Source organism: Mastigoproctus giganteus, chromosome 11 (genome assembly GCF_048544385.1).
Source record: "Mastigoproctus giganteus isolate SK-2022 chromosome 11, ASM4854438v1, whole genome shotgun sequence".
Classification (NCBI taxonomy): domain Eukaryota; kingdom Metazoa; phylum Arthropoda; class Arachnida; order Uropygi; family Thelyphonidae; genus Mastigoproctus; species Mastigoproctus giganteus.
This window is the reverse complement of record NC_143585.1, coordinates 160,605,036-160,620,509: the sequence shown is the minus strand read 5'-3', so window position 1 is coordinate 160,620,509 and position 15,474 is coordinate 160,605,036. Positions and strand designations below refer to the sequence as shown.

General features: G+C 38.6%; 1 protein-coding gene across 1 annotated transcript in view; it reads left to right on the top strand.

The window, feature by feature from the left end:
* The window catches only part of Ranbp16 (Ran-binding protein 16), a 902,587-nt gene that overhangs the window by 187,716 nt on the left and 699,397 nt on the right, over nt 1-15,474 (top strand). The window contains exon 6 of the mRNA XM_090384993.1: nt 8,236-8,385. Within this exon, the coding sequence (XP_090241119.1) occupies nt 8,236-8,385 (150 nt within the window). The remainder of the gene's footprint in view (nt 1-8,235; nt 8,386-15,474) is intronic.

The following is a 15,474-nucleotide window of genomic DNA, read 5'->3' as shown; positions in this document are numbered from 1 at the left end:
CTATTGTTTACATAAGTAAAGAAGAAGAGACTGTTTCTACACTGATGGATACACTTAAATAGAAATGGGGGGGGGGGAGAATACATCGGTTAATAGATTAACAGCTGCAGGCAGAAGTGAAAGCGACTCTTGCATTACTTCTATTGGAATGTGCATCCGGGCAATTGGAAATTGCCCGGATGCACATTCCAATAGAAGTAATGCAAGTAATGCTTGCTTTCCGGGCAATTGGAAATTGCCCGGAAAGCAAGGTATCAGGGATTTCAGAGCTTGCTGTGAGTCATCATGTTAGAATAACAGCCCATGCAGAATTTGAATATGGAGAGTACAATGTACACAAAAAGGACGTGTGTGTGTGTGTGTGTGTGTGTGTGTGTGTGTGTGTGTGTGTGTGTGTGTGTGTGTGTGTGTCGGGGTGGTTCCCAGGCATATGCCCATCTCCACCTAAATCATTTAAAAATACAGAAAACTGTAAAGTGGGCCTGAAATATAGCTAAGAAATTGAATATTCAAAACAAGAAAATTTGGTAGATAAAGTACACTAATTATAGTAAAAATAGACAATTTTGTATAGGAAAGATTAAAATTGTATTAAAGAAATGTTTATGAGCTTAGTGTGTTGTTTATGTCAGGTCTCTCTGCCATCAGGAAGCAGCTGACAACTTCAGCTGCTGGCTGATGCCCGTCCCCGGCACGTGGAGCCGGACCTGTCTCTACTATTTTATACTGAAGTGCAAAGCACAAACCTGCACCCAACAGAGGAAGTGCAATACTGTTGGGTGCCAACATCCCTGGTCTCAAGCCGCCCAAGCTCGAGAACCAATGAGAAAAAAAAAAAAAAAAAAAAAACCACCGTAGTGGTACATGTTCAGGAGCTACAGACTGGACAAGAGCTTCCCAGACTGAAGTTCCCGAACCCAGATGCAATCATGCATGATTTATAAAAGCTGCCAACTCCACATCTGAAAAGTTCCGTATGATTGTCCTTCTGGAAAATACAGCAGCAGCAAACCTTTGTAGAGCCCGGAAGCTAGATGCATCTATTAAGAGAATATCCACATTGACCTCAGTAAAAGGAGAAACCTCATCAAAAAGTCTACAACGCTCTGATCCGTAAAAAGGACAATCAAACAACACATGCATCCAAGTTTCTGCCTCCCCACACGAACACCATGGGTCAGGCTCTAATCCTCTTGAATACAGTTTATCACACAAAAAGGACAGACAGACAGAACGGGAGGGTAGTGTTATGCTCTTAAATAAGAAGCACATAAAATCTAAGGCAATACATCTGGTTAAAATGGGTGGCCAATGCAATGTTGAGTCAGTTTGTTGTGGCATAAGTACTGGGAAAACAAAAATGAGTGTAGGACTATGTTATACAATACTTGACAGATGACCATGATGTCAATGAACAACTGTACAGAGAAATAGAGTGGGCCATTAAATCAGAATGTCTTATAATTGGGGAGTTTAACTTTCCAGATATTGACTGGAACTTGTGGGTTGGTCACTTTGCGAGACACTAGCAAGACTTTTGTGGATTTATAAGATGACTGTTTTCTGTAGCAGCTTTGTTAGAGCGAGAGTGCACACACAAAAAATACCTTTGATCTGATCATCAGCTGTGATTCTTCTTGCATGAAGGATCAGCAGATAAAAGAACTACTAGGTGACAGGGATCAGAGTGTATTGATGTGGAATTTATTTAAAGATGTAGTAGTAGTAATGGCAAATGATGCAAGAAAGCAAGCTTATATAGCATCAGCCAAAAAAAAAAAAAAGTTCACCCGTTCGTACCCTCCAAGAATTAGTCTAGTTCTCCCATGCATTTTTACAGCCCATCCACTTCCTGAACAACAGATGAAAGCCTGTTTCAACAATCAAACACCTGCTGAATGAAGGCAGAATTCTGCACATTTGTCCTGCCACTATCCTTCCTGAACTTGAATTTATGCACCCTCATGTGTGCAGTCTCAGCAAGTGGAAGAATGTCATTAACATTCAGCTTACTCAATCCACTCAAAGCTTTAAAGATTTCAGTCAGATCTCCCTGCAGGTGCCTGGTCTCAAGACACGGCAATTTGCAGAACTGAAATTCTTTCTTGGTAAGAGTATCCTTTTGTTGGCTTCACCAATCTGGTTGCTGTCTCTGCACCTATTCTAGCAGATCTACATCCTCCTTAAGTGAGGTCTCATGTATACAATATTGAAGATACAGCCTAACAATGGCCTTATACAAAGGGATAATCACCTCCTTATCCTTGCTAGCAAAGTTTCTGTATATCATTGACAAAACCCCATAAGTTGTCTTGGCAGGATGTCTGTGCTGCTGAGATAATTTCATGTCTGACTGCACAATTACCCTTCTGTCTTTTTGATTCTCCATGACCCTGAGTGTAGTAAAATGCAACTACCATCAAGGAGTAAGGGGAGGGTGGCTTTTGTAAAAGAGACTACAGTGGCTCAGACAGTTTTAAATTCAATACAGTGGACAAACTAATGTTCTTACCAACAACAACAATTGGGATGCATTGAGGGATATAATCACAGGAGCTAGGCCTTTCATACCTACTAAGAAATATAGTTCAAGGCTTCGACCTAAATGGATGTCAGATTAACTATTGAGACACATGGCAGAGAAGAAAAATGCATGGGGGTGCAAATAAATTATTACGTGATACAATAGCCTGTGGCATATATAAACTAGGGTACAATGAAGTCACAAAGGGGGTTAGACAAGCCAAGGCAGATTATTAGCATTAGCATTAGTAGAGGCATATGATGCAAGAAAGCAAGCTTATTCAGCATCAGCCAAAAAAAAAAAAAAAAACCCCACTCCCATTTCACCCCTCCATTCGTTCGAAATACCTGTCCAGTTGAGCTTTAAATTTGTTTAGGCTAACTTCAACAACAAGTGATGGAAGTCGGTTCCACCAACCAACCACCCGCTGGCCAAAGGCAAATTTCCGCACATCTATCCGACATCCGTCCTTCCTCAATTTGAATTTATGCCCTCTGAGGTGATTATTCTGAGCAAGATGAAGAATCCCATTGGCATTGAGCATGCTCAAACCATTCAAAGCCTTATACACCTCTATCAGATCACCTCGCCGGTGCCTAGTCTCCAGACTCTGTAATTTGCAAAACTTAAGCCTTTCTTCGTAAGAGCAACCCTTTGTTCCATTCACTAATCTTGTTGCCCTTCTCTGTACCCGTTCCAGCAGCTCTACATCTTTCTTGAAATGAGGCCTCCAGACCTGTATACAGTACTGAAGATGTGGCCTAACCATTGCCTTATACAAGGGAATAATCACCTCCTTATCCCTGCTAGAAAAATTCCTGTATATCATTGACAAGACACCATGAGCTACTCTTGCAGCTCGTCTGCACTGCTCAGAGAACTTCATATCTGCCTGCACAATTATCCCCAGGTCCTTTTCATTCTCCACCACTGTCAGTGTAGTACCGCAGAGTTGATACGTTGCTCTGGGGTTACTGTTTCCCATATGTAGTACTTTACATTTGTCAATGTTAAACTTCATTTGCCACCTCTCAGCCCATCTGTTCAACCTTTCCAGATCCTGTTGCAGCAGCATAGCGTCAGTAGTGTCCTTAGCAACCCTGCCAACCTTTGTATCATCTGCAAACTTGGACATTAAACTTGATATCCCATCATCAATATCATTCATAAACACCGAAAACAACAACGGACCCAACACTGAACCCTGAGGAACTCCACTAATAACATTAGTCCACGTTGAGCAGTGTCCATTGATTAACACTCTCTGTCTTCTGCCACTCAACCATCCCCTTATCCATAGCAGCAATTTGCCTCCAATGCCACACTGCTCCAATTTGTGCAGCTGTCTTCCATGTGCAACAGTATCAAAAGCCTTTCTAAGATCCAAGAGAAGTCTACAGCAAAGAATGCTAATAAAAGCAGCAGACTTTACTTGTGTTAAGACTTAACAGTAGAAGTAAGGGTATGAATCATTGGCCCACTTGATGTCAGTTGTTTAACTGTGGATGATCCTACTCAGAGTATTGAGAGACTGAATAGATATTTTTCTACATTCATACCTGAGAAATTCTGTAGGGAGGGTGATGCCAGAAGTTTATCAAATTCTAGCAGGGAGCTAAACGATTTTGTGATTACTGAGAGGAAAGTGTTAGAGAAATTGTTGAAGTTAATGATAAAAATGGTGTCTATCCAATTATATTAAGAGAGGCAGCAAAGATGGTAATATCTTTGAATTGAGGGGTGATTCCTATGGACTGGAGATGTACAGATGTATCCAAAATTCACAAAGGGGCATTAAAGGGTGGCATGAGTAATTACAGACCTTTTAGCTTAACATCTGTTACAGGGAAAATAATAGAATCACTGGTTAAAGAAGTAATGCAGGACCATCTAGACATGAGTTCAGTTATACTTCAGTCATAGTATGGAATTGGTAAGGGGAGATGTTGTTTTAACCAATTTGATTTGTTCCTATGATGCAGTGACAAACAATCTTGATGTAAAAAATAATTTTGATATCATATACTTGGATTTTAGGAAAACTTTTGATACTGTTGCACATAAAAGACTGCTGTATAAATTGCAGCCATATGGCATTAAGGGAAAGTTACTACTAGGGATTAGTAGTAACTAATCCCGAAGGTTTGGTGCTGAGCCCATTGTTTTTTGTATTGATTAATGATATTGATAAAAGGTATGTCAGGTTTAATGTATAACTTTGCAGATAATATAAAGGATAATATTATAATGGCAGTAATGAAATATGCTGCTTCATCAAGATCTAGAACAATTAGTGGATGGGCTGAGAAATTGCAATTAAATTTTAACATTGACAAGTGCAAGGTACTACATATAGGTAGCAGTAATTCTATAGTAATATATCAACTGTGTGGTACTACACTGAGAGTAGTGGAAAATGAAAAAGACCTGTTGTAATCGTGCAGTCGAATATGAAGTTCTGCGAGCAGTGTAGACAGGCTGCCAGGACAGTTCATGGGGTTTTGTCAATGAGATACAGGATTTTTGCTAGCAGGTTGGTTGGTTGTTTTGTTGTTTATTGGTGCATTGACAATAGAGATCATAGTGCACTTTTGCTAGCAGGGATTATCCCATTGTACCATTAGCATTGGCACATGATGTAAGAAAGCAAGCTTATATAGCATCAGCCAAAAACAAACAAAAAAAAAAACACCCTTATTTCACCCATCCACTTGTTCCAGATGTTTGTCAAGTTCTGCCTTGAATCTATTTAAGCTATAAACTTCTACAATGACCGATGGAAGTTTGTTCCAGCAATCAACCACCCACTGGCTAAAGGGAAACTTCTGCACATCTATCCTACAACCGTCTTTCCTCAATTTGAATTTATGCCCTCTTAGGTGATTATTCTGAGCAAGAGCATCCCATCATAATTGAGCATGCTCAAACCATTCAAGGCCTTACACACCTCAATCAGATCACCTTGCAAATAAGGCAATGTTAAGACCAAAGCTTGAGTACTGGATACAGGTCTGGAAGTCTCATTTTAAAAAGGATATAGAGCCTCTGGAATCGATAAGAGAAGGGTCATGAGATTGGCAAGGGGAACAAAGGAGTATTCTTACCAATAAAGGCTTCAGTTCTGCAAAATGCAATACCTGAGCTAGTCATTTGCATTGTGATCTGATTGAGGTGTTTAAGGCTTTGAATGGCTTGAGCAAACTCAGTGCTGTTGGGATTCTTCCTCTTGCTCAGACTATGCATGTGGGGGGCATAAATTCAAACTGAGGAAGAATGGTTGCACAATGCACAATAGGTGTATGGAAGTTTGCCCTTCTGCCTACAGGTAATTGAATGCTGGAACAGGTTTCCCTTCATTGTTGTAAAAGTGGATAGTTTGAATAAATTCAAGGAAGAACTGGAGAAACTATTAGAGGAAATGGATAGGTGAAATGGGATTATTTATTTAAAAAAAATTTTTTTTTTTTTGTGCTGATCCTGTATAAGCTTGATTTCTTGTATCATTTGCCACTATTAATACCAATATTTCACTGAAAGGACAGAATTCATGGGATGATGGGCAATGCGATTCTGTCACCCCTCTCGCTAGTGGACAAGCCCACTGCTTGGCAGGTATAAACACATTGCATTCACATAGATGGTAATTTAATTCGATTTCTGTATGGATAAATGTCGTAAATTAACTGACTTTTAAAGAGGGGTGATGTTGGGTGCCCGATGCATTGGTCACTCTATTGCGGAGTGTTATAGAAATTGCACTATCCATGTTCGACAGTATCAAGAGTGTATCGGGAATACGCAATTTCCGAAATAAACATCTCATCATGGACAGCGCTGTGGGTGGAGAAAGGTGGTGGATGAACATGGCCATCAACATCTGTCTTGCATTGTTTCATTCAACCAGAGGGCGACCATGGCACAAATCACCGCTGACTTCCATGAGGGAGGTGCCAGAAACATCTACACCAAGACCATCAGGCTATGGGAGTCGCCGACCCACCCAAGTCCCATTGCTAACACCACGACATATGACTCTACATCTCAACTGGGCGAAAGAACATCGGCACTAGTCCTTGGATGATTGGAGACAAGTCTCCTGGTCTGATGAATCCCGTTTCCAGTTATTTCAAGTGGACGGGAGGTTGCATATCTGGTGGAGACTGCACAAAGCTACGCACTCTTCTTGTCAACAAGGAACTGCTCAGGCAGGTAGACGGTCGGTAATGGTCTGGGGTGTGTTGAACGGGCACACATTGGGACTTTGGTACGTGTGCCAGTTGAACACGCCCCAGACTATTACCAGACCAGTTAACGTGATCACATTAAATAAAAACTTCGTATCTTTTTATATTTTTATTGCACACTGACTAGAAAAGAAAAAAAAAAAAAAAAAAGCACTATTACTCATGTTTAAAGTTTCTTTAGTTGTGATTGACTTCACAATTGGTCAAAAAAGAATGCAGAATAAAAAGATGGCATACTCTCAGATAGCAACCCAGCTAAATTTTCAGCAGTGCATTAATTTTTTAATATTTTTTCTATATTATGATTACTACTTACAGTTGCATTAAATACCTTTACATTCAGTATTCTTCTATTACCGGATTTTCAATAATTGACAAGTATTGGAAGGGATTCTGCATTTATAAGCAAAAAAATCGTTAATTAGCTGTCTAGTGATGATTATTGTAAACTGATTAATAATGGCATCTGGTTGGAAATGGGATATTGGGTATGGCAGGCAGTTTATAATAAGCCCTTTTATAAACTAATACCCTCAGGGGTAACAGCTTGTGCTTTAAAAAGTATTTGAAGGACAAGTTATTGGCCAGACTAATGAGCAGTAAGTAGAGAGGGGCACCATTTATGTATAAAGACATTTTGTAATTATGTTCTTATTAACAGACATTAAAAAAGTAGCCGACCGGGCTAGCCGAGTGGGTAAAGTACCTGCCCGGCAACCCCAAGGTCGCGGGTTCGATTCCCGCCTCGGGCTTGGATCAAAGTACTGCAAAAACCTTGGGAGGTGCAATATGGCCACAGAAGCCGATGCGCCAACAACTACCAAATCAAAAAAAAAAAAAAAAAAAAGTATCTATTTTCATTGTCCAGGATGTTTCTAATGCTTTTGAACCAAGTTATTACAAGTGAGATGGAAAGGTGACTTTGCTTTGAATATTATGTCATAAATTTGATCTTATTGAGTGAATGAACCACGTGGCCAGATAATTTCTTTATAGGACAGCCAAAGGGTGGTAGGAAATTGAATCAGTGTAAATGTAATAAACTTAATTTTATAGTGTATAGGGATGTACAAAAACAGCTTAATAAAATGGTTTGAATTAGGAATGATTTAGAGAAGAAGTCTGCCAGCTTTATGGTCAGCATACTCTATCTAATTTGGTGAGCTTTACAAAGTTAAAATACTTTTTTTTTGGTGTTCAACCCTATTTTTGTGCTGCCATGTATTATAATGGATATATATTCTTCAGATTTTGTGCTGCGGTTTATTATAATGGATATGTATTCTTCAGAGCACACATACAAATGCAAAATGGAAATTTATGTATCTACACTGGAAAGGGTTAACTTTTTTTTTTTTTAAAAAAAAAAAAAACAAATGATAAGAAATTCTTAGTCAGTTCTCTCTAAACAAGATCTCAGTTCTAATTTAAAATTGATGATTTTTATAGTAATCTGTTAACTTTTAGGCAGAAGCAAACAAATCACTCACAAAACAAAGAAAAATAGCCTCATCATTTAGGGACACGCAGTTATACGAGATATTTCAGCTGGCATGTGATCTTCTGAGAAGAGCATTGGAAAGTTGGAAAACTTTGTCATTTAATGATGAAACACAGGTGGGTACTTATGATATATTTAGAGAAAAAACACTTTAAATTTATTTAGCTTTGCACATGTACTTGCTAGATAATAGGTAAATATTATCTTATTAGTATATAATTTTTTTTTAGCTAACAAATAAAAAAATTTCCCTAACCATTTTACCATTCTTTTTCATAAAAGAATGGATAATTAAAATATTAGGTTTGTTTATTAATGCATGCATTTTAAAGATTAATAGAAAGATGTTTAGTAAAAAAACAAAAATTCTTACTTTATAAAATTTAAATAAATAAATATGAACTTTACTGTAAGGTTCATAAGTACACGCAGTTACTCTAACTTTACCAACCCTTCATGGCACTAAGCCAGGGGTTAATAAGCAGTGGCAGGGATACCATCTTGCCAGAAATATAATACAGAGTAAGTACAAAGCTTAATTACGAGTAAAGTAAAGGACAATTATGTGTTAATAACATCTAGCCATTTTTGCGCCAATAAAATCAAAATCAAATCAATAACATCTAGCAGATTATATTAACTTAAAAAAAATAATAATAATAAAATAAATTAAAATAACACAAGATAAATTTCTTCAGTTGGGTTTCCCGTGAGACTGTTGTCGAGCCAGAACAAGCTCAGATCAGTTGATGGCTATGGAAACAAAGTGCAGATCTAAGATGAGACGTCTATACTTCTTGTCTTCTATGATTTTACACATGTCGGCATCCAGGAGTTGAACTAGATGGAGCTTCTGATAAGGGAGGAAATGATCATTAAGATGTAGCCCTGAAGAGAGACAGCAATAAGCTTGAGAGTGGAGTGGATAGCAGTTGGGTGATGTGCTGACACATAGTGTCTCAAATGTTGGCCGCTGAGATGTTAACTTGTATTAAGTAGTAGTAGTAGTAGTAGTAGTAGTGGCACATGATGCAAGAAAGCAAGTGTAGGAGCTTATGCAGCATCAGCCAAAAAAAAAAAAAAAAAAATCATCACGCCATTCCCTCCAAATGCCTGTCCAGTTCCTCCTTAAATTTATTTAACCTATCAACTTCCACAACGACAGATGGAAGTTTGTTCCAGCAATTAACCACTCGCTGGCTAAAGGCAAATTTCCGCACATCTATTCTACATCTGTCCTTTCTTAATTTGAACTTATGTCCCCGTAGGTTCGTAATCTGAACAAGTGGAAGGATCCCATCAGAATTCAGCGTGCTCAACCCATTCAAGGCCTTATAGACCTCAATCAGATCACCGCGCAGGTGCCTAGTCTCCAGCCACTGCAATTTGCAGAACTTAAGCCTCTCTTGGTAAGAGAATCCCTTCATTCCCCTCACCAATCGTGTTGCTCTTCTCTGTACACGCTCAAGCAAATCTACATCCTTCCTAAAATGAGGCCTCCAGACCTGTACGCAGTACTCAAGGCGTGGCCTGACCATTGCCTTATACAGAGGGACAATCACCTCCTTTTCCCTGCTAGCAAAATTCCTATATATCATTGACAAAACCCCATGACCTGCCCTAGCAGCCTGTCTGCATTGCTCAGAAAACTTCATATCTGACTGCACAATTACTCCCAGGTCTTTTTCATTTTCTACCACCTTAAGTGTAGTACCACACAGTTGGTACGTTTCTCTGGGGTTACTTCTACCCATATGCAGTACTTTGCATTTGTCAAGGTTGAACTTCAGTTGCCACTTCTTAGCCCATCTGCCCAAATTATCTAGATCCTGTTGCAGTAGCACACTGCCATTACTGTCATTAACAACCCTGCCAACCTTTGTGTCATCTGCAAACTTCGACATTAAGCCTGATATACCTTCTTCAATATCATTGATAAATACACAAAACAACAGTGGACCCAACACCGAACCCTGTGGGACTCCACTAATAACATTAGTCCATGAAGAGCAGCACCCATTGATTACCACCCTCTGTCTTCTCTCACTTAACCATCCTTTTATCCATTGTAGCAACTTACCCTTAATACCATTCTGCTCCAATTTGTACAGTAGTCTTCCATGCGCAACAGTGTCAAAAGCTTTCCTGAAATCCAAGTATATGATATCAAAATTATTTTTCGCATCCAGTTCCTTTGTGACCACATCATAATAACCAATCAAATTTGTCAGACAAGACTTTCCCTTAACAAACCCATGCTGTGTTTGAATTATTGCTGCAGTCTTGTCTAGATGATCCTGCAATGCATCTTTAACCAGTGACTCCATTATTTTACCCGGAACAGAAGTTAAACTAACTGGTCTGTAATTACTCGTGTCACCCTTCGATCCACCTTTGTGAATTGGGGACACATTTGCACATCTCCAGTCCGTGGGAACCTCCCCTGAGTCCAAGGATGCTCTCATAATTATGGCTAAGGGTTTGCTTAGTTGCTTTGCCGCCTCCTTTAAAATAACTGGATAGATCCCATCCACCCCAGGTGCCTTTCTTATGTTTAACTTCAACAATTTCTCCTCCACTTTGCTCTCAGTTATTACAAAATCATTAAGCACACTGCTACAATTTGATAACCTTCTTCCATTTTCAAACTGTAATAATTCCTCACGTGTGAATGTAGATGCAAAATACTCATTCAGTTTGTTTGCTATCTGAGCAGGATCATCAACAGTCGAACCATCGATGTCAAGTGGACCAATCATATTCATCCCCTTCCTTTTAGAGTTTATATAAGTAAAGAAATCCTTGCTGTTTTTCTTAGCATCCTTTGCCAAAGATTTCTCGTAATCCGCCTTCGCCTGCCGAACCTCCTTTGTGACCTGATTACAGACTAGCTTATATCTGCCACAGGCTTCTGCGTCACCTGATAATTTATATGCATCCCATGCATTTTTCTTCTCTGTCACGAGTCTCATTAGTTCATTTGATAACCATTTAGGCCTAAACCTTGAACGATATTTCTTAATCGGTATATAAAGTCTAGTAGCTTCCACGATTAATTCCTTGAATGCTTCCCACTTAGAATTTACTGTTTGTAACATCGTCAGTTGATCCCACTGTACAGAATTTAAAAACTGTCTGAGACCACTGTACTCCCCTTTACGGAAGCAAAAACCCTTTCCTTTACCCCTGACGGTAGTTACCTCTTTAAGTAAATCCCACTTCAGCACACTGTGATCACTGCCACCTAGTGGTTCCTTTATCTGCAAATTCTTAATACACGAATGATCACTGCTGATAACCAGATCAAGAGTGTTACTTTCTCTGGTTGCCTCTCGAACATGCTGCTGCAGAAAACAATCATCCAATAAATCCACAAAAGTCTGACTGGTGTGTGAGTGACCAACCCACAAGTTCCAGTCAATATCTGGGAAGTTAAAATCCCCCATTATAAGACATTCAGATTTACTGGCCCACTCTATTTCTCTGTACAATTGTTCATTGTACTCATTCAAGTCATTAGGCCTATAACACACTCCTACCCTTATTTTTCCTTTCGCAGTGCTTATCTTGCACCAAACTGACTCAACAGAGCACTGTTCATCTATATTAACTGGGTGCACTTCCTTTGATTTTATGTTTTTCTTAATTAACAGCATAACACCCCCTCCCTTTCTGTCCTGTCTATCCTTTCTGTACACATTGTACTCCCCAAATTCCAGTTCTGCATTCCTTATATCTTTGTGACACCACGTCTCTGCTATCCCAACAATATCCGCCTTTGATGTCTTGACCAACACTTCAAATTCATCAAATTTATTTACTATACTTCTAGCATTGGTATACATGCAAGCATACATGCTCCTATGCCTATTCCTGGTTACCCTAACACATCCCATATACCCAACTATTCCATGATGACTGCCATCCGTCCCTGAAACCCCCAACACCCCTCGCTCCAGGTCGCTTCTTATTCTAATAGAAGTTGTGCAAGAATCGCCTTCACCTCTGCCTGCGGTTACTGTTAAACTATTAGTCTTTGTATCCCCCCAAACTAGCAGTTTTCCGACCCACCTAACACTGCCTCGATAGCATCAGCAAATATTCTTGCACCCTTTCTATTTAAGTGTATCCCATCCCTGTAGAAGCAATCTCTCCTATTAACAAGTACAGTCCAGGCTGAAAAAAATTCTACCCCTTGAGCCTTGCACAATCTTTCCAGGGCCGAATTGATCGACAAGGCTCTCATCATATACTCCCTCCTATCGTGTCTGGGCAGAATTGCAGACACTTTCAAATTCAACCCTATTTCACGGCTTTTTTTCAACAGTGACCTGTACTTGTTGAGTAATTCTGCCGGTCTCCTACTCTTAATACAAGTAATACAAGTTAACAGAAGATTTTTATGTGCTGAAATAGTAATACAGTGAATACAGCACACTTTGAACAAAGACAAACCGGTTTTTTAAAATAAGTATTTGAATATAAAAATAATAATAATAAAATAAATAAATAAAAAAAAAAACCTGTAGTACTTGAGATAGAAGCAAACAAGATGCCAACATTGTAGTCCAAAATAAACAGCAGCAAATAATCATTTTCACTATGCTACATGTACAGCAAAAAAAAAAAAAAAACTGTGAACAAGCCTCACAAGGGTTGTGAGGTGCTTTGTAGTATTCAACACAATATTTTTGGAAGACAAGGTAAATTAAAAAATTTACTTAAAAATTGTATTCTTCATTTTGACACTACTTCTCAAACTAAACTTCGAGCCACTGCAAAATCCATTTGAAATTCCAACAATGGTAAAGCTGAACCATAGATTTGAAGAACCTATCTTAGGTCTTAAAGATATCTTGAGATCATTTTGTAATTAGTTTCTCATTCAGCACTGATACAGTAAACTTTATCCTTTTGTAATTAGGAAAAAAATAAAATTATTTGAAGATTTTTCATTAGCAGACTCATTATACTCTTTGTCTTTGGAGTTTTGTTTCCATATTCTTGAGTCAAAGTAAGCAAATAATTTATCATCTAATTAATAACTATCTAATAAAATATGAAGTAATTTATCTTGTGTATTTTTTCAATATATTTATATTATATATAAAAAATCTAAATGCATTTAATATTGTCATTATAATAATTTTATCCCAGTTAGCAAGGTAGATGCTATCATTTTCATCTCATCGCATGATGAGTTAACTGGTTAATGGGTCTACTTATTTTTTTTTAGTATACCCTTGTAATACCCAGCTTCCTGATGACTATTTTCTTGGCTGTCTGTGGCAAGATATGTCCCAGCCTGGACTGTACTTGTTAACAGGAGAGACTGCTTCTACAGGGATGGGATACACTTAAATAGAAAGGGTGCAAGAATATTTGTTGATGCTATCGAGGCAGTGTTAGGTGGGTTGGAAAACTGCTAGCTTGAGGGGATACAAAGACTAATAGATTACAGTTGCCACTGGCAGAAGTGAAAGTGATTCTTGCACTGCTTCTATTGGAATGAACAGAAGCCTAAAAAACAAGATGCAGGATATTTCAGAGACTGCTGGGAGTCATTGCGGTACAAGTAAACACATGGGTTGTGTTAGGGTACAAGTAAACACATGGATTGTGTTACTGGTTTGCAGGAAGAGTAAAGCCAAGAGCAAAAGAGAAAACCCAGTTTTTTTTCGATGTAAAGGAAGCAATATGTGTGATTTGCCAAGAGAGATAAGAAGTCAGAGTTATCCCCAAATAGTTGGATCAACTGACGATGTTACCAACAGTAAATTCTAAGTGGGAAGCATTCAGGGATCTGCAAACTGAGAATCTGCTGACGAGGCTAGTAGGGGCCAGAAGTGTTCAAAGCCGCTAAGTGGATTTTTCTTATTTATTGATTTGAAATTAATGTTTTTCTAAAACTTTTGATTTAAATTTAGTAGTATAGCATTATTTTGTGATTTTCTGATTAATTTGGTGTATTTATTCTTTACTATACTTTACTGTACTTTACTTTACGATAAAAGGTTAGGGTATCCACGTGTTACAAGTTGCAACTCCGCTGAACGAGAAGTTTTTTAGCCATATTTAGCTGCTTATTGAATATTTTTTTACATCAAATTATTTTTTGTAAGTAGCTTATAGACCCAGTAAGGATCGTTAGTTTATTCTGAATTGAGACAGCGAGATTTGAAAGTTAATGAATACTTAAGTGTCCATAAATTTACCGTTCGTAACTTCCCGCCTTTGTCTTTGTCATACGATCGTTATATATCGAACCTAGATAGCGTTAGTATAGTATAGGTTATATTTTCAGTGATCGGTAAAATCTATTAAACTTGTTGAACTTCGTTGGCATTTAAATTGTACTTTTAACTAAATACATATACCGACTCAGATTACAAACATAACATAATTAATTAATACATAACTGATACGGAAGTTATATAAAGGGAACTCGGAGATAATTAATACTTCACACTAAAAAATATATATCCCGTTATAACTGTGTTGGGAGATAAGTTAGGGTTATAAACTGAAATTGAAATTTTATTTAAATTAAAAGAAATCATGACTCAGACCAGAGCAGCAAAACAAAAGGCTCAAGCTAATGGAAGTGCTGTGGCTCAGAGGAGAACTGAGGGGGGCAGTTGCCTTCTGAATCACAGCCTTTTAAAATGCACAGCTTGCATGATGTTTGTGGAGCATTCAGGTACGGGACATGATATTGCCATGGGGGATGTCTTTGTGTGTGCGCGATGCAAGGAGTGTATCGAAATCAGGCAACAACTCAGCGTTCTTATGGGCCTATATGAGAGCTTGAAGGACAGGGGGATGCCCTCGAAGGAACTAAATTGAGGGGCCCATCAAGCTCTCAGCTGCTCACATCAACACCAGAGCTTGCACTTGGTCATCGCGCAACACAGCGGCAACCCCAAGGCAGAATGCACTGGTCCCAAAGGAACTAGCAGATGTTGGTGACTCTATTGTCAGGGAAACGGGGAACATGCTTTGTAAAAAGGATAGGTGGAACAGGACCAGGGTATGTCTGCCAGGGGCAAAGGTTGATGATGTTCTAGAGCAGATATCATCTTTTAAGGGCACAAAAGGTGATATAATTGTACACGTTGGCACTAATGATATCAAGAGTAGGAGACCAGCAGAATTGCTTAACAAGTACAGGTCACTATTGAAAAAAAGCTGTGAAATAGGGTTGA